General features: G+C 37.6%; 2 protein-coding genes across 2 annotated transcripts; one reads left to right on the forward strand and one right to left on the reverse strand.

Annotated features, from left to right (window-relative positions):
* Positions 1-110: 110 nt before the first annotated feature.
* On the reverse strand, positions 111-11,246 carry LOC130972098 (dynamin-2A-like). Its single transcript, XM_057897151.1, has 22 exons — positions 10,738-11,246; positions 10,445-10,495; positions 10,232-10,352; positions 9,970-10,062; positions 9,602-9,663; positions 9,290-9,407; positions 8,497-8,839; positions 8,023-8,170; positions 7,617-7,718; positions 7,423-7,542; positions 6,810-6,893; positions 6,331-6,458; positions 4,768-4,852; positions 4,521-4,647; positions 3,811-3,887; positions 3,085-3,141; positions 2,576-2,723; positions 2,337-2,485; positions 1,950-2,063; positions 1,810-1,877; positions 988-1,163; positions 111-670 (listed from the first exon to the last, which is right to left on the reverse strand). Exons 1-22 carry the CDS (start codon positions 10,876-10,878, stop codon positions 438-440), a joined length of 2,745 nt encoding a protein of 914 aa, XP_057753134.1. The 5' UTR covers positions 10,879-11,246; the 3' UTR covers positions 111-437.
* A 942-nt stretch (positions 11,247-12,188) lies between these two features.
* LOC130940620 (prolycopene isomerase, chloroplastic-like) lies at positions 12,189-14,684 on the forward strand. The gene is made up of 6 exons (XM_057868856.1): positions 12,189-12,824; positions 12,906-12,959; positions 13,049-13,336; positions 13,431-13,622; positions 13,712-13,870; positions 13,966-14,684. The coding sequence occupies exons 1-6, from the start codon at positions 12,354-12,356 to the stop codon at positions 14,515-14,517; spliced, it is 1,716 nt and encodes a 571-aa protein (XP_057724839.1). The 5' UTR covers positions 12,189-12,353; the 3' UTR covers positions 14,518-14,684.
* Positions 14,685-21,633: the final 6,949 nt, after the last annotated feature.

Raw genomic sequence — 21,633 nt, forward strand, 5'->3', positions numbered from 1 at the left:
TACCAAGTGAACAGGACCCATTCTTGACAAATAAAAATTTATTACTTCCAGTAATATACTACTTGACTCTAAACAAGAAAAGAGATTTGTGCTTAAATGAAAAATCAGAATAAAAGCAATCACGATTGATGGACAAATGATATAACTGCTGATAATCACATAGATACAAAACAATTACATCTGTATTCTTTTTTTTAGGAAAAAAAAAATGTTGGGAAGACAATATCATCTTACCCAACATTGCCCCCACATACCCAGCAAGGGAATAAAATTGGACGCATGCTAAGATGACTGCAAATCAATACTTATCTACAAGCCTATAACATTCCACTATGTTACTTAGAGAGGGGTGTGGAACAGTCTCGAAATAAAAGCAAGAAAAACTGAATGCGTCCAGACAACAAGAATGCATAATCTTGATGAAAACCATGGTTTATCTAATATCTTGAACCAGATGGCGGAGGGGCTGGTGGCAACCGAGTAGGTGTCCGGCGACTTCCAGAATTTGACCCTGAGCTCAAATCGCCATTTTGGGACGGGTCACTGTAACGTCTACTATGACCACCAGAACCATACCTAGATGACAAGTCGCTGGGACCATTAGCAGCAGCATCAAATGCAGACCTCCAATCATCACCTGAGGAGGCTCCAGAGGTTCTTGGGCTACTTTCTGCATAAGTATGTTTGTTAGAACTACATAAATGTAAATGAAATGATATACAAAAATATAGATTTAACTGATGAATATTCAGATACTATCTGATAGTGAACATTGGAAGTTTGCAATCATCACGATACAGGAATGGCTATGAATTCTAACATTTTATAAACCTAGTCATCCATGTTTTCTTCGAAAAAGAAAAAACTTGGAATTTTTTCCAAATACTTGATACTACAACTTAATCTTTCCTGAAAATGAAAAGTGAATACAATATAACTTGTTGAACAACTTCAAAAATGCACCTCAAGCAAGTTTGCAGACATTACCTATTGCACTCCCTCCATCAGACCAAGTGGAGGCTGCAGCCGCTCTGTTGTCATGGATGCCAAGTTGCCTAGTTAGTTTTGAAAGAAGCGAAGACTGTTTCTGAACACGCTCCCTTTTGCGCTTGACATTTTGGTCCTCCTGGAGCAGCTCCTCAATTTTCGCTGAGCTTTGAGCACTGTCAACCAAATTGAATAAAATAAATGGAGGGAGGAAAACATGTTTTTTCACCATCAAATGTTCAATTTGTGAATAGTAATTGTGAATGAGTATAGTGGTTAGGTAAAAAAAATATGTAAAAGATTCGTATTATATATATTTTTTAATTAAATGATATTTCATTAGAGAGAAATGATAATGAATACAACTAGAGGATGTTAGATATCACAATTCTAGCACAGATAAAAGAACAAGCATGGAAAACCAAAACAAAAAGTGCAGCAAAGTGCCCAGTCTAACATATCAGATGTAATTATCACAGGAAAAACACCTCAGGGACACCAAAAGTATAGTCCTAGAGCTCGAATCTAAGGTCTAAAGAATATCCTTAAAGATACACACATTCTGCTTCAACCTTATCCCACAACAAGTAGCTCTAACAAATATCCTCAAAAGGTATAAGCATTCTTTGCCAACCAAACATACTGAACTCGCTATCCACCACCATGAAATTTTATCCTCCTTGTATATTCCCACAGTGTCTCTGCCCTGATCTTCAAGGTATACGAATAATGGCAGCCCATTACATTATAAATAAAAAACAAGCTAAGAAGCAATGTACTTGACAATTATCAGACTATAACATGCTTGGAGAATGCACTAACCTGATGGAACTGTACAACTGGTTAAGCATGTCTTCTTTGGCTTTCTCTACTTGACAAAGCACAACTGCCTGCGCAACCAAAACTAACTAATCTCACAAAAAAAAAAGAAAAAAAAAACTGAACAATCCAAGTAAACTCACTTTTGGGACATTAGCAGCAAGGCTGTTAAGAACAGCTTCAACATAACCACGCACTTCTTGAGACATCCATCTAAGTTCCTCTTCTGGGTCTGCAGGTTTTCTAGCCATAGTATCCTACAAGAGCAAGTTCTCAATTAACTATAAATTGGTCTCTGTTTGTAACTATCAGAAAAGTTAACAGCACTCCAAAAAAAGACCCTAAGTTCCAAAAGCAATGAGTTATTTGCACACAAATATCTACTTCAAAGGAGGAAGCTGTCAAAGGAAACTTTTTGTATCCAACACATAAATCCCAAACTTGAGAAGAAATGTAAGCAAAATTGGACTATCCAATGAAATATGTTCATGAGAAAAAGATTCTAGCAAAAGAGAGAAAAAATTCCTTACAAGGGAACCATCAGAAAGACTCTGTCGCATAGGAAAACCCTGCTCACCGATGACTTGACCACCTTTAGACTGTGCAACATTTCTTAGCTTGTTGATCCACTCAACCTTATCTGCCATGCTCTCAGCCTTTAACAAAACTGTGCTTTGAGCTGCAAAATGCATTTTAAACATTAGGACAATCCCAGCATATGGATTTAAGAGAACTGGGAGAGAATTAATAAACTAGAATGAGTGATTACCTTTCATGACAGTTTTATAGGGGACCTTATTTGTTATCTTGAAAGTAAGGTTTGATGTTTTTCCAGAATCAGGTCCGTTGGACTTCTTATCCTTAGAACTCTTTGCAGGGGCTTCATCATCTTCAGAAAGTTCCTCAATGTTGCATTCCTGATCATTACATTCAGAAGACAAAAGCAATAGATGAATCACCACACTTAAGATCTATTGAATATTCCCTCTTGGATAAAATTCAAGCTCTAATTAAATGAAGCACTCACTCAAATCATGACGATATGCCACTATAGACATGAAGGTAAAAAAACATTCACACGACATAAAGGGAGTTTGACAACCATGAAACAATATCTATAAGGAAGGACAACATAACCACACAGTTCAACATTTACTTTGAACTTTTTGAAACTGGTCAGTCACACATCACACAATCTCTATATGCGGTTATTTATCTCAATTTTTCCCAAAACAGTTAATATTGAAGTTAGTAACATAAATTCAAGAAGGTCCATACCTCTAATGTAATGACTCCCCGGAAATGTTTCTCCTCTTGTTTCTTGGTGTAACCAAGCTGGAAATACAAAGCATATTTAAATCAATTTGTATGATACTATATTTTTGCAAAAAATGAATAATAGCCTTAACAATTGGAGGTCCTAGGCAAGAGACATATGACCTTTGAGCTTAATTATTCAGGTCATCATATCAATCCAATAGTTGAAGCACTGGTAGGGAAAAAAGGATAAACCAAAAACAATATACAAACTTTTTGAAGGCAAAACATATTCAAGGTTCCTGTCCATATAGGCTCATTTTAAGAGGGGGAAAAAGAAACTTAAAAACAAATCAAGGACCCACTTAGAGGCATAAAAACAATAAATATCCTTCGTCTATAGTTTAAGGTTTCAAAAGAGTCAGCCCTTGACATGGTATTAAAACCCCATGACCAATGGTAAGGAGTTTGAATTTTGTAACCCTATTCTCAATTAAAACATGTAATTTTGAACAAACTAGAGTGGCCCTGTGTATTATCTAGTATCTCCATTTCAAGCCCAATAGCAATTACATATCTTACATACATAAAAGTAGGAAACCAATTCTGTGAAGCAACAAGTCATTATGTTGGACGGTTAAGTGCTTGAACTAACTCTTTCAGCTTTTAACTTTTAAATCACATTATTAGATGATGCTAGCTTGTTCTGATTCAAAATTAGAGATTTGAACAACATAATTTACAAACCTTGCCACTCTTCTCGTTTAAGACAAACCATCTTCTACTCCAACCACTACCCTTTCCGCTTTTTTTCAACATATATCCTGCATTGAGGGGTGATTACAGAAGTTAATTCAAAGTACTAAACACGTAACTTAGAAAGACATAACAACTAACTTTAAAACAGGGAGATGGAAATAGATAAGGCAGGCTTAGAAACTTTCATTAACACATGATCCAGAGATTAGATGGATATTAGAAAATAGTGAATAACTTTTATGATATTTGCAATAAAAGCTTATTGTATATCTATAACTGGAGATATAACACGATAATATTGTTTTTCTCGTTTGTATTCATTAAACAGACTGAAAATGAAAAGAATCCTCTCAAATTTTTCTCTGCTTCTTCAGTGATGCTGTCTGTTCAAATGATCTCAAGTACAATCTGCATATGACTAATTTAGTGATTTAAAAACCAGCCTCATCCAAGACTTGCCCAACAATATTTGGGGGAAAAAATCCAACTATTGCAAGTTATATATGATAAGAATGACCACCACAAAATTAAGGGAGGTAACTGTTTTGACTGACATGAATACTGAAGATCCAGATCTAGGATGGGAAAAGAGGAAATCATAAAAGAAAAGGAGGAAGCCACCAGGTTAATAATTATGCAACAGAATCCTTAATAATGTTAGGTGCAAAATGTAAATTTTAGGATGAAAATAAAAAAACCTGCCGTTATCTCCCCATCGGGCCCAGCAGTCTTTAAGCTCGATGGCTCTTGTATATCTTTGTCAGGCTGATTGGACTTCTCTTTCATTGATTTTAAGTTTCCTCCACTTTGTTGAGGACTAGTTGCCTGGAAAAGGAAAGAGTACATGTATCTTGCATGTATTTAGAAAAATAGAAAATTATAAACTATCATATGATAGTAACAAATTCAAGTCTGTAAATTTTTCCAATGTAAATAATCCCGCACCCTACTCAGAATTGACTGTTCTGCATCAGTTGCCTTTTTGGACGACCGGTTCTTTAGCTCCTCTTCTCGGCGTTGTCTTTCCATTCTAATAAAATTAGTTGGAGCCATTAAAAAAATATGAAAGTTAAATAAATACAGCTTCAATCAGATGGTGTGACAGTTAATTTTGGTGTGTGTATACGCATAGTAGATTATAGGCTTAATAACTTTGTAACTCCCAATAGTTTTATTCAATTTTCAGTTAAGTTCCTATAGTTTAAAAGTTTAATCAAGTCGCTGTAGCGTAAGAGAAATTCAACTCCCTACTTTCAACTAATATTACAAAAAAAATAAAAAGAAGGTCAAGTTAGATGGAGATTTCATTAATATTATTTAACCAACCACTCTCATAACCATACAATGAATCAGAAGCACACAATCCCCCCCCCCCACCCCCCACGCAATTTTTCCATGATTAAGAGCGGGAGGAGATCAATATATCTCTCTTTCAGCATGCAAGCGTGAGATGTGACATTTTTTTAATTATTCAAAATTTTTATACACTATAAGGACTGTATTAGAAACTTTGAAACTATAGAAATCTAATTGAAAATTGGGCTAAAATATAGGAACCTCCAGAGTAATTAAACATAGATTTGATTATAACGCTATCATGATATCCAATAAGGTATACTCAGCTAGTCATATAACCCTCGATGGGGCCCACAGAAATGTAGATTTTGAAATTTATCAATCGATGCAACTATGCCCTCTAATAGCTTAATGCCTGGACATATTAGTAAAACCTCATTAAAATGGCTAAACAACCATTCACATATATTTAGAATTCTCAATAACTAAGCCACTAATTATGGGCAACTATAAGTCTTAGGCATGAAGTCAATGATAATTACTTAGATGGACACTCGATAATGAACATTAGAAACATAAGACTTGAATTAGAAGAACCAACGAATATGGTTTGGCTTAGTATTAACAGAGAATGCAATGAATACCAGGTTTCAGCACATTTTTATCAGCATAGAATAAAAGCTGACATTTGATATCAAATGCACTATTGTATTTATCATGTACTGGGAGGAGGAGGAAAGAGTTGTTTTGGGGGGGGGGGGGGGGGAAGAAGGGGGAAATCTCATTACTAATAGAGGAATAATCATCTAAGAGGATTGATTCCCCAATTCACAGAATCACTTTCCACCAATTTGCATCGACAGTTGGGAGGCTGCCAAACTCAATTACCGGGAATAGACTTAAAATGTTATTTTCTACCCTTTTCAGTAGGCAGCTAGAACATAGCAAATAAAAAATGTCATATACTTGGGAAGACTACAATCAGGTAAGTCAACAGATTCAATCTTTAGAATCCTAAATATCTTCTCAATCCCAGAATCCCATTTCAATCACACAGCAATTCCATAAGCCATATATATACCAAGACAATGGTAGTGAATGTAAGGAGTTGCATATTCTACCTCAATGTTTAATTCATGCATTATCCCATCAAAGAGCATAGATTATGAATCCACAAATGGAGATACAAAAAGTTTCATATATTGAACATACCGTCTCTGCACTAAACGAATGAAGTGCTGGGGAGGAACAAATGCACGCTCCATATCAACTAGTGCAACCACCATCGTTTTGGATTCATTTTTAAATTTCTCAAGGGCAGAACTTGCTATTGCCACAATCTGGTAAAAAAATTTGCAATGAGCCAATTAGCTCTTAATACAATGAATAATGGCAGATTTCCTTTATTTTGGATAAAAGAAAAAGAGACAAAGAATGATACAAGAAGATAAGAGAATGAAAGATTCTATATACAATAATATAAACAAAAAAAATACTAGCAGGAATCGTAGTTCGAATTTCCAAACTTATCTAGTAGGGAGTTCAACTAAAATGATATTATGCCTTATATTTATTTATTTATTTTGAAAAAAAGAATAATTTTATTAAGTTGGAGAGAAGAATAATAATACAAGGCAGAGATAAGAGGTCTGCTAGACAAGAGCTATCCTATGCCTTAACATTAGTGTTACCTCTCTCTTAAATGGAGGATATCTTCCAAGCCCAGGAGTGGCATTTGCAGCAGCAGAAACTAGATCCACAAGCACACGATGTACCTAATATGGTAGTTATAAATAATCTCAGTAAAAAGCTCAGTAGAAACACAAGATGGGATTTTAAATTAGTTTATAAGAAGTCTACCAAAATTGCAGTGTCCATGTGATGATAACAAATTAGCAAACCAGCCAAGGAAATTGACATATCTCTATGAGTACAGGTTAAAACAAATAAATGGCCCAGTTATTATAAAAATACATTATGCTCCCAAAACATATTGACCATTTGCCGGGACTTCATAATCTTTACACATATATTGTTCTGATGCACAAGACAATTTGCTTTCTGACCCAAATGTTCCGACAATGGCTACAGCAACTAATGTGACACGGGAAAACGATGACAAATATTCATTAGGGCATACAGATCTGTACGAAAATAGAAGTCCAGCTTCGAAGGTTGACCCTAGTACAATACCCCCTAAAGCTAAATCTCTAGACAGGTATGTCCCCAAGTTATTTTCATTGGACTATCCTTTGAAGACTTAATATCTCCTGAAACAAAAGGAACAATTCGTTAGATGCATACCTCATCTACACATAGGCGCGATGGCTCCTTTGCCAGTTCAAGAACACCTTTTATTAAGGACCTCAAACCTTTCTCTGGAGAGATTAGATAAGGCTGATAGCCGTCTGCTTCTAGAACAATCTGACATAAACAAAATGGGATCAATAAGAAGTAAGCACCATAAGAGAATATGAGGAATTGAGTTCAAGATTTACCCTCTTGACATTATTTATGTCGAAGTGTCTGTCAATAGGAAGTTGCTTAATTCTGTTAGGAAAATTCCCTTCAAAACTGGCCACAACTTTCCAACCATTACCCTGTAGGGAAATCAACAGCAGAAAATTGGATGAAGACAAAGATAGAATTCTGGTACTGAAAAACTGTGGAATCCAATTCCTGATCGTAGAATCTTGCACTCATTTAGAACTGAAAACACCACTCACTACATAAATTGCCCATATCAAAGGACCTTGCAAATTTTACTAATCTCAAATCCTCTAAAAAGGTACATGATAAATAGCTCCAAAATCTTTGGTATATCCGGTTTTCCCAAAAAATACTACATAATAAAATACTATGCATCCTTGAAGGTGTGAAAAATAGATAATGAAAACTACTAACCTCGCCCCCAGTAAGATGTTGGAGAAACTTCTCCTCAAACTCACGACACAACTCCAAAGCTAAAGCCCGAGTACCTTCGGATGTACTAACCATTTGCTCACCAAGCTTCACTAACTCGTCCTGAACAATTTGAGACTTGCCCTGCAGCCTGCAGCACTTTTATTTTTAGCAAAGGATCATCATAGTTTTTGAAGCCACTCAAAACCCCAAGCCAACTTAATAAAATTAAACAACACACTCCGAAGTGAGCCATTTGTTATTAGTTATAAATGCATTTTACAGATAATTAGTAGTATAAATCTAAGTTTAACAATGTGATTTTTCATCACTTTTAAATTGAATGTTCACTCCCTTTGCAGTCATTATCCATTTTCATGTTACACAGCATGCTCAGTCTCCCTTAATCCTGTTCCTTGCTGGGAAATATGACATTTATACCAAACAAGGAAACATAAGCTAGCAAAAACTAAGTACCCAGTGAGAAGAGTTGGAAGCCTTAGTTTCATGCGGTTGCGAATCTGTCCAGCAAGAGACTCAACCAAGGCAACTCTCCCAAGCTTGTTTTGAGGAGCTCCAGTCAATATTGATTTCAAACTTTCAGTCTCTGCTCGCCAAGCGGTTTCCAAAGAGTTCTCAGATGCTGCACTCCCAGACTGTGCAGAAGCTATAGATACAGATTGGCCAATCAAAGCAACCCATGGAATATCAGATGTTTTGGGGGGTCCCTGGTTCAATAGGAGAGCCTGCACTGCTGCAAGAGCTTTTGGTTCTGCAGCAGCCTGATCAATTTTACTGATAACACCAACTGTTCTAGTGGCTACAATTGAAAACCCCAAGAAAAAACTAGTTAAAGGAAACATTACCATGAGTTTATGATTAGGTAAACATAACGATGAAGTTTCTAAAATTAAGCGGTTAATGGTGTTAGGTGCCCTCTTTCCTAAATACTTAAACTGTTAATGGAGATTCTTGAATGGAAAAATATCACTAACATGACCTCAAGAAATTCCCTTTGGGCTTAGAGTTGACAATGCAGAGGCTTAATCTGGTTTCTGCTAGAACTCATTCATTTAAGATATACGTATACCAAGGATCAAACTCTTAACCTCGTTGTCAAAAAGGTAATGATGCTACATCTAGGACCAACTCTTTAAAAAGTTTAAGTTCTTAAATGGAGTCTCAAGATTGATTTTATGTATCTAACAAATAGCTATAAATTTGAGATGAGGTGACAGGATAATACAAAGCAAGAAGAGCTTAAACATACATTCTGCATCATACTCCTTTGCCACTCTGAGGGCTCGTGATGCAGAAATTTCTGGTGCCTGAGAAGCAGGAATGACTACCAGCAATATAGCATCATTGTGCTCCACATATTCACTGATCTGAAGATGAAAAACATGAAGACATTACACTGTTCTTCAAAGAAAGTATACGAGAAGAAAAAAACATCTGACTCAAGATATAACTAACATTAAACATACACCACCCTCAATGGAGAATACAGGTGTAATTGCCAGAACATATTTGATGAATCTCAAACTAGGACTAAAGGAGAATATAGTTTAAAACTACTCACTGCTTTGTCATCCATAATCCGCTGGTCCAATCCAGGTAAGTCAATCAATTTCAGTGGCGGTGCTGTAGAATTTCAGAACAGAACTAAGGTGTAAGTCTCACATTGCTAATGCATGTAATGTAAGCATTTCTGTGTTTGAGCTTCCAAAGAAAGGGAAAGAGGGTTGGGGCCGGGAGGAGGGTGTTGAGAGAACATGAGATCATAATAAATTGGAAATTATAGTATTGAGCATAATACCATAAGACTAACTCCAGTGTGCCCTAACTAACATAAACAGAATTTTTATATTAACACATTGAAAGCAAGTATTCAAAGGTAGAATGTATTCATGCATAAAGGAAGTGGGACTACAAGTGATCCTGGCCTACCTGTACTGGTTCGAAGTTTCAGATATATTTCATCACGGCTCCTACCTGATGATCCTTTGCTTAGTCTATCCTGTAGAGAATGCCGAAGGGCACCTATGAGAGGAAAACAAGACAATGAATCAGAAAGATGATAGGAACAAAGAATGCTTGTAGAATTTCTTTTACAGGGAGAAGGGGGGGGGGGGGGGGTAGATGTTTAAGAGTTAAGAGAGACACATGAACCACATTTCAAAATGAATAGATAATGAGCTTAAGTTCTTACTCGCAGAAACCTGTTGAGATTTATTGTCAATTTGCAGGATGATGGACTTGCTGCTTAAAGAGCCGTCCCTGTTCAATTCGATGCTTATGGGAGCTCTGGTTGCACCATTTTCGCCAGTAGGCTGGCAACGCCAATGGTTCAGTTATTGGTACTCAAAATCCCATTCAGCAAACAAAGAGTAACGGAAATAGCAAATAGGAATGAAGCAGTTACCAAAACAGGATGTCCAATCAAGCTATTCAAGACAGCAGATTTGCCAGCACCCTGATCCACCACCACAATTTGGTTCGTTATTAGTTTAACAAAATGGATCCGATCCGATACATAGACATCAATCAACGAAATGATTAAACAATAAAGGAATACTGGATTGTTATACAGAGAAGCGTAAAAAGTGTGAGAGCGGGGCACTCAAATTCTCAGACAGATTATGAAATGGAAGCATTGCATATTGCACAGAGAGATACGTAATTGGAAATGGCGAGAAGCGGATCGGAGAAACTTACGACATTGCCGAGGGCAACGACGTTGAGGAAGGTGGAAGGGCGCTTAGAGGTGGCGGGGTCGTCGGGATCGTCGTCGGCGAGGACGGAGGAGGCCTGGCGCATGGAATCAGAAAGCTGATACAATTCTTCGATTGCTTCCATCGGATTCGGATGCGATTCCAACACCCAAACGGATCTCACTATGATCTGATCTGCACAGACTCACTTAGGTTTCCGCCCAGATTTGCGGTGCGTTTCCTTTTATTTCGGTTTTTAGTTATATGGTTTTTGCGTCAATGAAATGAAATTGAAACAAAGAATGAAAGGACTCCCAACCAAATCGAAATTAAATCACCGTCATCTGATGTGCCTGTGCTGGCCGCTGCACCTGCACACTCTCATACACTCTCTCTCATGCGATTGCGATTTGAACTTTTTTGCCTATTTATTTTCCTTCCTCCTTTTTGCTAGGACATGCCTCTATTTCGCGCTTTTAACCTCTAGCCAATTAGCCGGCATACCTAAGTGCAACCCATGCCATCTTAACTAAAGTCATTTACAAGGCTAGAGTACTAATAAAAATCACAACATTCTTTCTTTTTAGTGTTCCGTGCTAATTAACAAGACTTATTATTCCTCTTATCATATGCAATTATGCAAACACGTCATGTGGTATCCACTAAAATTAATTATTAATATAAAATATATATTAAAATATAAAATATATAATAAATTAAATAATATTACAAATATAATTGTTAATTTTAATATACACACAATATTTTTATATTATAAGTATTGATTTTTTCTTTTTATTCTTAATATATATTAATTTAAAATTAGACAATATTAATTTTTACTAAATAAAAATAATTTGATGTCAATACTTTAAACTTGAAAATAATTTAATAGAATAACAAATTTATTAGAGGTAAATTATATTAACAACCATTCATGTAAGTGATATTAGCACAAGATACTTTTTTACTTGTCATATTTATGTTAATATTTTATATTTTATAAATTAGAAATATAGAACGTTATATATCTCATAAATATTAAGATATATTAATACTATAGTTTGTAAAACAATTATGCTACGTTTGCAAAAAAGTAATCACTTATATAAAATATATATTAAAAATAAATTAGACGGCATTTAGACTAATTTTTAATATATCAAATATTATATTTTAAGAATTTAACAAATTAACGTCATAATCATAACTTCCTATGTTATAAATAGTAAATACCAATGTGAGCCATCAGCTAGAAATATAAAGAATTGGAAATAAAATAAAAAACTAAAGTCATTTTTCTTTTTTTATTTTTCCATTTTAAGTTTTTAACTCTTCACTCTATTTTAAAAGTTAAAACTACTAAAAAGAAAAGAAATCATGATATATTGATATGACGTTTGTGCTTCCCGCATTGAGGGGGTATAGATAGCATGGTATTTGTGAAGTAGTTAATAATTTTGGAGGAGTCCAAAAATGTCACACACACAAAAAGTCTGGTGACGTGGCTAATTTAACAACTAGAAATCTCAAGGGAGTGAGTGAGGAGTGAGATTTGAGAAGGAAGAGCGAGGTTGAAGTTTGGATGAGGAAGTTACAAAGAATATCATCAAATCCACCATGAATATGATGATGGGAGTTGGATCGTTACGATATCCTCCTCCTGGTCTTCCTCTTGTTCCGAGTGAGAGAGTATCCTCATCCAAGTGGAAGGTGCAGGTGGCATCTTCCTCTCCTCCTTCAACCACGGCCACGGTTACAGCAGAGGCTGATGTTGTGGTGGTTGGGAGCGGGATAGGCGGACTGTGCTGTGCAGCACTTCTGGCAAGATACGAGCAGGATGTGGTTGTCGTCGAAAGCCATGACCAGCCCGGCGGGGCTGCCCATTCTTTTGATATCAAAGGCTACAAGTTTGACTCCGGTCCATCTTTATTCTCTGGATTGCAATCAAGGGGTCCTCAGGCTAATCCTCTTGCCCAGGTTCTAGATGCATTGGGCGAGTCTCTCCCATGTGCCACTTATGATTCATGGATGGTCTACATCCCCGAAGGTGAATTCTTGTCAAGAATAGGGCCTACGGAATTTTTTAAGGTGGAAGGAACTTGCATATTCATCTCATTCCTAGCTGCTTAATTTGTTTTGATTTCTACTAATTACCTCACTTATTTGCAGGACCTTGAGAAGTATGCAGGTCCAAATGCTGTTCAAGAATGGAAGAAACTTCTGGTAAGTTCTAACATTCTGCTTTTCTATGCAAACAATGTTCGTGAGTTGATAAGATTGACAATAGAAAATTTTTATAACTTTCTTGACAGGATGCTGTACTTCCACTTTCAACAGCAGCAATGGCGCTTCCTCCTCTATCTATTCGAGGAGATTTGGGTGTTCTTTCGACTGCAGCAGCTAGATATGCTCCTTCTCTCATAAAATCCTTTGTTCAAATGGGACCTCAGGGTGCTCTTGGGGCCACAAAACTACTCAGACCATTCTCGGAAGTACTTGATGGATTGGAACTGAAAGATCCTTTCATAAGGAATTGGATTGACCTACTGGCATTCTTGCTTGCAGGGGTCAAAACTAATGGTATACTCTCTGCTGAGATGGTAACTACTAAATGTTTCCTGCTATCACAAGAATTTTACCAATAACAGTTTTTTGTGTTGATGTCTAAACGGCTATTTTCCCCAAACTTTTCAGATTTATATGTTTGCAGAATGGTACAAACCGGGATGCTGTCTAGAATACCCCCTTGATGGAACTGCTGCTATTGTTGATGCTCTTATACGAGGACTCGAGAAATTTGGTGGACGGATTTCTCTTCGGAGTCATGTGGAAAAAATTGTTGTTGAAAGTGGCAGAGCCGTTGGAGTCAAACTGAGAAGTGGTCAAGTAAGTATATGACTAAAACAATAGGCGCAAAAGATCAACCTAAGGTAAACTGAGGTATATGGGTTTAATATTTATTATGCATTGTGCAGTTTATACGAGCTAAAAAGGCTGTTGTAAGCAATGCATCAATGTGGGACACTTTGAATTTGCTTCCTAAAGAAGTTATTCCAAAGTCTTACTCAGATAGGATTAGATCCACCCCTCAATGTGAATCGTTCATGCATCTCCATTTGGGATTTGATGCTGAGGTTTGCCAGCCTTTCTGTTTCTGATTTATTTTAAGCTTGAAGCTGTGGATAGCATTGTCAGTGTCACAAGTCACAACAATATTTTGGTTGAGCAGGGTATCCGCGATGATCTGGGGATTCATCACATAGTTGTAAATGACTGGGGAAGAGGTGTTGATGCTGACCAGAATGTAGTGCTGATATCAGTACCCAGTGTGCTTAGTCCTAATCTGGCACCCCCTGGGAAACATGTGTTACATGCTTATATGCCAGGAACTGAACCATTTGAGTTGTGGGAAGGACTTGATCGTACAAGTGCTGAATATAGAAAGCTCAAAGCTGAGAGATCAGAGGTAATGTGGAAAGCTGTGGAGCGAGCGCTTGGCGAAGGCTTCAAGAGGGAGAAATGTGAAGTGAAATTAGTTGGAAGTCCACTGACACATGAAAGGTTTCTTAGAAGGAACAGAGGAACATATGGACCAGCACTGCAAGCTGGCAAAGAAACCTTTCCTGGCCATTCAACACCCATCCCACACCTCTTCTGTTGCGGAGACTCCACCTTTCCTGGCATTGGGGTCCCAGCCGTTGCTGCCAGTGGCGCAATTGTAGCAAATTCGCTAGTTTCAGTGTCCCAACATTCCCAGTTGCTTGATGCAATAGGAATATGAAAACCACACATCATGATAGTCTTTGTCTCTTCCTTCTTCCATTGAGATGTTGTATTGTTGTATTCTTGTAGTAAAAGCCATTACTTATATTAGAAATTTTAACTGCAGGGAGTAGAATCTCATCTCCTTTTACTGATACCAAATGCCTAACATCAGCATTCTTTCAATATTATTGCCTTGTTGGAGCTCATAGCATTGAAGACAATAAGAAAGTAACTAACGTGTATCATTTTGTATAAGGTTTTCATATACACAAAAAATAATATACCAATCTAATTAATATATCATTTCGTATTGATTATACAAAACATACTTAGAATGTGTTGGGTTGGTGGATAATAATATTTTGTTTAGTATAAAGATGATTATGGAATATAACCCTAAAATATCTAAATTTCTTTTTACAACTAATCATATTAATGACTTCGTGCCGTAAATGAGTAACTTGATGCAGTTTGACGGACTTCTTGTGCGGGAGTTTTGTTTGGATAGTAAAATTTGAAGACATGCAGCTCTGTCATCTTTCAATACATAACTACTGGATGATTGCTACTTGATACTCATGCCCTGTGTTGAAAAACCAATCACTTGAGTAAATTTTTTCTTCAAAGATAGTGGAAGAAATAGATAAAACAAAAAATACAATGAAAAATGATTCCAATATTTGAATCATTTATTTGAAAGGGAAACCTAATTGAGGGGATAAAGAGATGAATCAAGTATAATCTGCCAAAACCAACTTGGAGTACATATAAGGATTCAGAAAATTCAACTCACATCAATTCCATGTTTCCAAATCCATGCTTTTATGTTCCCGTAATTACTCTAATTTTTTGTTTGAATTCATGATAGCAGTAGGTGGTGTTAGTTATTGCAATTTAACTTTTTTTCTTTTTTATCATTGCTAGTGAAACGTATCAGGCCTGAGTTTAAGGAGGAAGAAGAGAGTTTGAGAAGAGTGTAGAAGATTCTGATTTGTGATTATTGAACCAACTGCAGAGAGAGACTTATTACACTGTATTTATAGACAAGGATTAGTCTAACTAACTTGTCCTAGCTGGCACAGTTATAACAAACTCTAACCACTTCCAATTACACTTAGCAGACTGATATAACTCCAACTACATCTTACTGTTATCAGCTAGAAAATCAAGTGTGAAATTTGGTATTGAATAAGATGCAAAACTTGCAAATCAAGGTTCAATAGTTGAATTCATCAAAACACCATATCACATAACAATGGCAAATCAAGAAACAAACTGATCCATCCAAATTCCTTTATGTATTATGTTTATGCTGATTGTAATGTGCAAACATGGAGAAAAATACAATGAGACTTAGACAATTTTCTTCAAATATTGACAATTTTCAAGTCTGATTAAGGTCCAAATTTGGTGCAATAGCTGATGAAAAGAAAGCAAGCAATTTCAAAGGAAATAACATACAAAGATGCATCAAATCCTTTTACGCAGTGCACATATTACAATTTGTTAGGTATTTGAAATGTTGTATGTCCAAGATCTAAAATGGTCAAAACGTAAATCAAGCCTTGCATATGAATATATGATTGTTTTCAATTTCCAACTCAGTAATTTTTTTACTTTATCACTTTACTAACTTCTTCATTTTAAAAGATTTTTTTATATACAATTTTGCTAGGAAATAAAAAAGGTTTGCTTGTTCTGTATGCCAGGTTCGATCCAAGGACCTTATGGTTAAGAGCAATGCTAATAACCCTTAAGTTACTTGGGAAATTGTCTAGGAAATCAAAAAGGTCCAGGTAACTCTTATCAACTTTTACTGCACTGGATCTCACAGCCCATTTCACGGTACAAATAAAATGCAACATCCCAATTTAACTACAGTAAATCAAATTAACCCTAATAAACCCCACCTTTCACCGTGTGACTGAAGAATCATCCAAAATCCCCAAAGTGCACCGCCTCCCTCCCACCTTCGTCGTGTGCCTTTCCTGCCCACCGCCAACCCAGGTGAGCCGCTCCATTGCGTTCCAACTGAGAGACACTGCTGGGGTCAGACGCTCAGCGGCATGTCATGGTCGTGGCGTTGTTGAAGCAAAATCCCAATCTGCAGCGCCTCCCTCCCACCTTCGTGGTGCGCCTTCCCTGCCTGCGCAGTCAATCAAGGCCGCTCCGTTCCGTTCCAACTGCGAGACATCGCCAGGGTCAGACGCTCGGCGAAGCCCGCCGCTGCTGCTGCATGTCGTCATTGCGGCGTCGTTGAAGCTCAGCCCAGCCTTCCGAGACTGCTGCATGTAGTCGTCGCCGCACCACTGAAGCTCGAAGGTCCCTCACGTGTTCTGCCCCAACGGACTCTGCATCAGACTCCTCCTGGTGGCGCCATGAAGCATCGTTGAAAGCACTCCTCGGTAAGAATTTATGAATTCATGGGTGTTGCTTGATGTTGGCACGAATATAGTGGATGTTACATGATTTTGTATCAGAATAATAGAATATATCATGATACATTTATATAATGTATTTTTTGAATTATTGAATGTTACATACGAGTACAATAAGGAGTTTGATTGTAGAATTTGAATTGAATTTTCTCGATTACTAGTTTTTTATTTTTTAAATTGGCAAAAAATGAGTGAAAACATGATCTCAGTGCGATAGTTTTTTTTCAGAATAAAATTAGATTCAATTGTGGTGAATATAGGGCGATGCAATTGTTAGTCACTGGATGTTGCTGTCGTTAAGGGTCCCCACTTGCTGAGAGACATATGCATAGAGATTAGATATTTTGATAGATTGGACGGTTAAATTTGTAGAAAAAAAAAATTTTTTACTAAAAAAAAGTGTATGCAGTTTGTTTCTCATATTCTTTGTTCTCCGTTAAATATTAAAAAAAGTTGATTGTATTTGATTTCTATATTAGTATCTTTTCGTTGAATCGGTGGAATTTGCATGCTCTCACTACGCAATGTTTTAAATGCTGAATGTGTTCAATCTCGTTTCGAATAGATCCTATTGAGTTGACTCTACATGTAGATGCTTAATTGGGTTGTATTCGTTGTGCAAGATTTGAAATTTAACATGTAGAGTTAACTCAATAGGATATATTCAAAATAGATTGAACACATTTAGCATTTAAAAATATTGCGCAGCGAAAACACGCAGATTCCACTGATTCAACGGAAAAGCACTAATATAGAAACCAAATACCATCAACTTTTTAAATATTCAACGGAGAACAAAGAACATGAGAAACAAATAGCATACACTTTTTTTAGTAGAAAAGAAAAAGAATTTTTAGACAAATTTAACAGTCCAATCTATTAAAACAGTAATATCCAATCTCTATGCACATGCCTCTCAGCAAGTGGGAACCCCTAACGACAGCAACATCCAGTGACTAACAATTGCATCGACTTATAATCACCACAATTGAACCTAATTTTATTCTGAGGAAAAAAACCAACGCACTGGGACTCCGTTTTCACACATTTTTGGCCAATTCAAAAAAAAAACTAGGAATTGACAAAATCCAATTCAAGTCCTATAATCAAATCTCTAATTGTACTCAGAAGTAACATCCAATAATTCGAAAAACACATTATATGACTATGTCATTATATGTTCTGATACAAAATCAAGTAACATCCACTATATTCATTCCAAGATCAAGCAACACCCATGAATCCATTAATACTTACCTATCAAGGAGTGCTTTCAGGCGATGCTTCACGGCGCCGCCTGGACGTGTCTAACCCGGCGTCCGTTGGGGCAGAACACTCGAGGGACCTTCGAGCTTCAGTGGTGCGGCGATGACGAGATGTAGCAGTCGTGGAAGGCTGGGCTGAGCTTCAACAGCGCCGCGACGACAACATGGAGCAGCAACGGCGGGCTTCGCCGAGCATCTGGCCCCGCGGTGTTTCGCAGTTGGAACGGAACGGAGCGACTCACTTGGGTTGACGGCGGGAAAGGAAGGCGCACGACGAAGGTGGGAGGGAGGCGTAGCAATTTGGGGATTTTGATTTAATGGCGCCACGACATGTGGCAGCAGTGGCGGGCTTCGCTGAGTGTCTGACCATGGTGGTGTCTCTCAGTTGGAACGGAATAGAGCGGCTCACCTAGGTTGATGGCGGGCAAGAAAGGTGCACGACGAAGGTGGGAGGGAGGCGCTACAATTTGGGGATTTAATTCAATGGCGCCGCGACCACGACATGCGGCAGCAATGGCGGGCTTCACTGAGCGTCTGGCCCCGGTTGTGTCTCTCAATTGGAACGGAATAGAGCGGCTCACCTAGGTTGACAGCGGACAGGAAAGGCGCACGACGAAGGTGGGAGGGAGTCGCTGCAGTTTGGGGATTTTGAATGATTCTTCAGTCAAATGGTGAAAAGTTGGATTTTCTGGGATTAATTTGGTTCATTGTGGGTAAATTGAGATGTAGCTTCTTGCTTGTATGGTGAAATGGGCTCTGGGATCCAGTTCAGTAAAAGTTGATAGGAGTTGGCTAGACCACTTCTTAGTTCCCTAGCGAAATTGTATATATATGATTGTTTCTGATTTCTAATGATTCTCTAGTTTACTCACTTTATCACCTTACTAACTTTTTCGTTGTAAAAGATTTTGATCCAAATAAAATGATCCACTTTTTCGCAACTATTAGAGTATATACATATAATTTCCTAGTGTTTTTTTCAAATTTAAATTATTTAATTTTGTTTTTAAAACAAGTTCTAATTTCTTATTTTTATTTTTATGATCTAGAACTCCGCCTATGTTACACTTGCGGTACATAGCCGGTCCCAAACCCGGATAAAGGAGGAGGGTTGTGTTAGGTCTTCGGCGGACAACATAAAAATATAGCCGAACCCCATGACATGAATCAAAGACATTATTGCGCTAAAGCTAGGTCGTTGCCCGGAAGCAACGCGCCGTATGGCTTGAGTACGGTGTCAAAGGAAGAACCGCTGCATCGGTACCCGGATGTAGTGTTAAATGAACAAAGGTTCTCGTGTTTTTGTGAACAGACGAGGATAAATAAGCTAGTTCACAAAGTAAAAGGTAAAGGTCAAAGCGACAGAAGGTTGAAATTTGGGACATGGAACATAGGCACTCTAACAGGAAAGTCCATGGAGGTGGTGGACACCATGACAAGGAAGAAGATTAACATTATGTGCCTACAAGAAACGAAATGGATTGGTGCAAAGGCTAGAGAGTTGGATACTTCTGGTTTCAAACTTTGGTATACAGGAAAGGTGAAGAATATGAATGGGGTTGGAATAATTGTGGATAAGCAGTGGAAGAAGGATGTAATGGATGTCAAGAGGGTGGGAGATCGGATCATCTCTATCAAACTTGTGGTGGAGGGAGGTGCTTTCCATGTGATTAGCGCCTATGCACCGCAAGTGGGTTCGGACGAACAACATAAGATAAGGTTTTTGGAGGATCTAGAGAGTTTGGTTCAAGGCATACCTTTTGGAGATAAGATTTTCTTAGGAGGAGATTTAAATGGCCATGTTGGGAGAGAAGTGACTAGATATGGGAGTATTCACGGAGGCCATGGTTTCGGGGTGATCAATGTCGAGGGTAAAACTATTTTGGACTTTTCCTTAATCTTTGATCTTCTCATCGCAAATACATGTTTTAAAAAGAGAGACGAACATCTTATAACCTATAAGAGTGGCATGACAAGCTCTCAAATCGACTTCTTCTTGTTGAGGAGAGTCGACCGAAAATTTTGCATTAACTGTAAAATTATTTCGGGAGAGAGTTTGACAACACAACATAGAGTGCTCGTCATGGATTTTCGCATTGAGCAAAAGTTGAGGAAAAGACATCATCCGAAGAACCCAAGGACGAGGTGGAGGCAGATGAAAGGTGAGGAACAAAGAAGCTTCCTAAGACGGGTAGGAGAAGAAGCAAAGTGGGATGGGAATGGAAACGCGGAAGAGATGTGGAGGGAGATGGCAGAAGTTATTAGAAGAACAGCAAAAGAAAGTTTTGGTGAATCTAAAGGAATAGGACCAAGAGACAAGGAGTCCTGGTGGTGTGGAATGCGAGTATACAAGAAAAGATAAATATAAAAAGGGAATGCTTTAAAGAGTGATCTTTATGCTGCAATGCAGATAACTGGAAAAAATATAAGGCGGCTAAGAAAGAGACAAAAGTGGCTGTAAGTGAAGCAAGAACAAGAGCATATGAGGGTCTCTACCAGTCTTTGGGCACGAAAGAAGGAGAAAAATGTATATATAGAATCGCAAAGAGCCGAGAAAGAAGAAACGAGAGATTTGGATCAGGTTAAATGCATAAAGGATAAGGATGGAGAGGTGTTGGCTCAAGAGGAGAAGATTAATGAAAGGTAGAAGAGCTACTTCTACGAGTTATTTAATGAGGGACAGAAGACTCTTTCGAGCCTTGGTCTATTATGCACAAGGGAAGAAGATCAAAACTTTGACTACTATCGAAGAATTCGAGACTTCGAGGTAAAAGAGGCTCTAAAGCAGATGAAAAATGGCAGGGCAGTAGGATTTGATAATATCCCGATTGAGGTTTGGAATGGTCTTAGAGAAAAAGGCATCAACTGATTAACCAAGCTTTTTAATGAGATTTTAAGGTCAAAGAATATGCATGATGAGTGGAGAAAGAGCACATTGGTACCTATCTACAAGAATAAGGGGGATATACAAAGTTGCGGAAACTATAGAGGGATTAAACTTATGAGTCATACTATGAAGTTATGGGAAAGGGTGATAGAACGGGGGTTGAAAAAAGAGACATAAGTAACAGAGAACTAATTTGGATTTATGTCAGGCAGATCTACCACTGAAGCGATATACCTATTAAGAATGATGATGGAGAGGTATCGTAGTAATAAAAGGGATCTACATATGGTGTTTGTTGATTTGGAAAAAGCGTATGATAGGGTACCAAGGGAGGTCTTATGGAAGGTTTTAGAAAAGAGGAGAGTAAGGATCTATATTCGGGCAATTAAAGACATGTATGATGGGGCCACAACTAGTGTGAAGACTCAAGGCGGTGTGACAGAGGAATTCTCTATTGGTATAGGATTGCACTAGGGATCATCCTTAAGTCTATACCTTTTCACATTAGTCTTGGAAGTACTCACAGAGCACATCCAAGAGCC

Source organism: Arachis stenosperma, chromosome 1, assembly GCF_014773155.1.
Source record: "Arachis stenosperma cultivar V10309 chromosome 1, arast.V10309.gnm1.PFL2, whole genome shotgun sequence".
Classification (NCBI taxonomy): Eukaryota; Viridiplantae; Streptophyta; class Magnoliopsida; order Fabales; family Fabaceae; genus Arachis; species Arachis stenosperma.

Excerpts from the sequence above, each read along its gene's own strand:
- LOC130972098 (XM_057897151.1), bottom strand. The coding sequence starts at position 10,878 with ATGGAAGCAATCGAAGAATTGTATCAGCTTTCTGATTCCATGCGCCAG. Across the intron at positions 9,664-9,969 it reads GAAACTTCGAACCAGTACAG|CACCGCCACTGAAATTGATT; the intron begins GTAGGCCAGGAT and ends GAAATTCTACAG. Across the intron at positions 2,064-2,336 it reads GTCTTTCTGATGGTTCCCTT|GATACTATGGCTAGAAAACC; the intron begins GTAAGGAATTTT and ends TTGCTCTTGTAG.
- LOC130940620 (XM_057868856.1), top strand. The coding sequence starts at position 12,354 with ATGAATATGATGATGGGAGTTGGATCGTTACGATATCCTCCTCCTGGT. Across the intron at positions 12,960-13,048 it reads AAGAATGGAAGAAACTTCTG|GATGCTGTACTTCCACTTTC; the intron begins GTAAGTTCTAAC and ends CTTTCTTGACAG. Across the intron at positions 13,871-13,965 it reads ATTTGGGATTTGATGCTGAG|GGTATCCGCGATGATCTGGG; the intron begins GTTTGCCAGCCT and ends TTGGTTGAGCAG.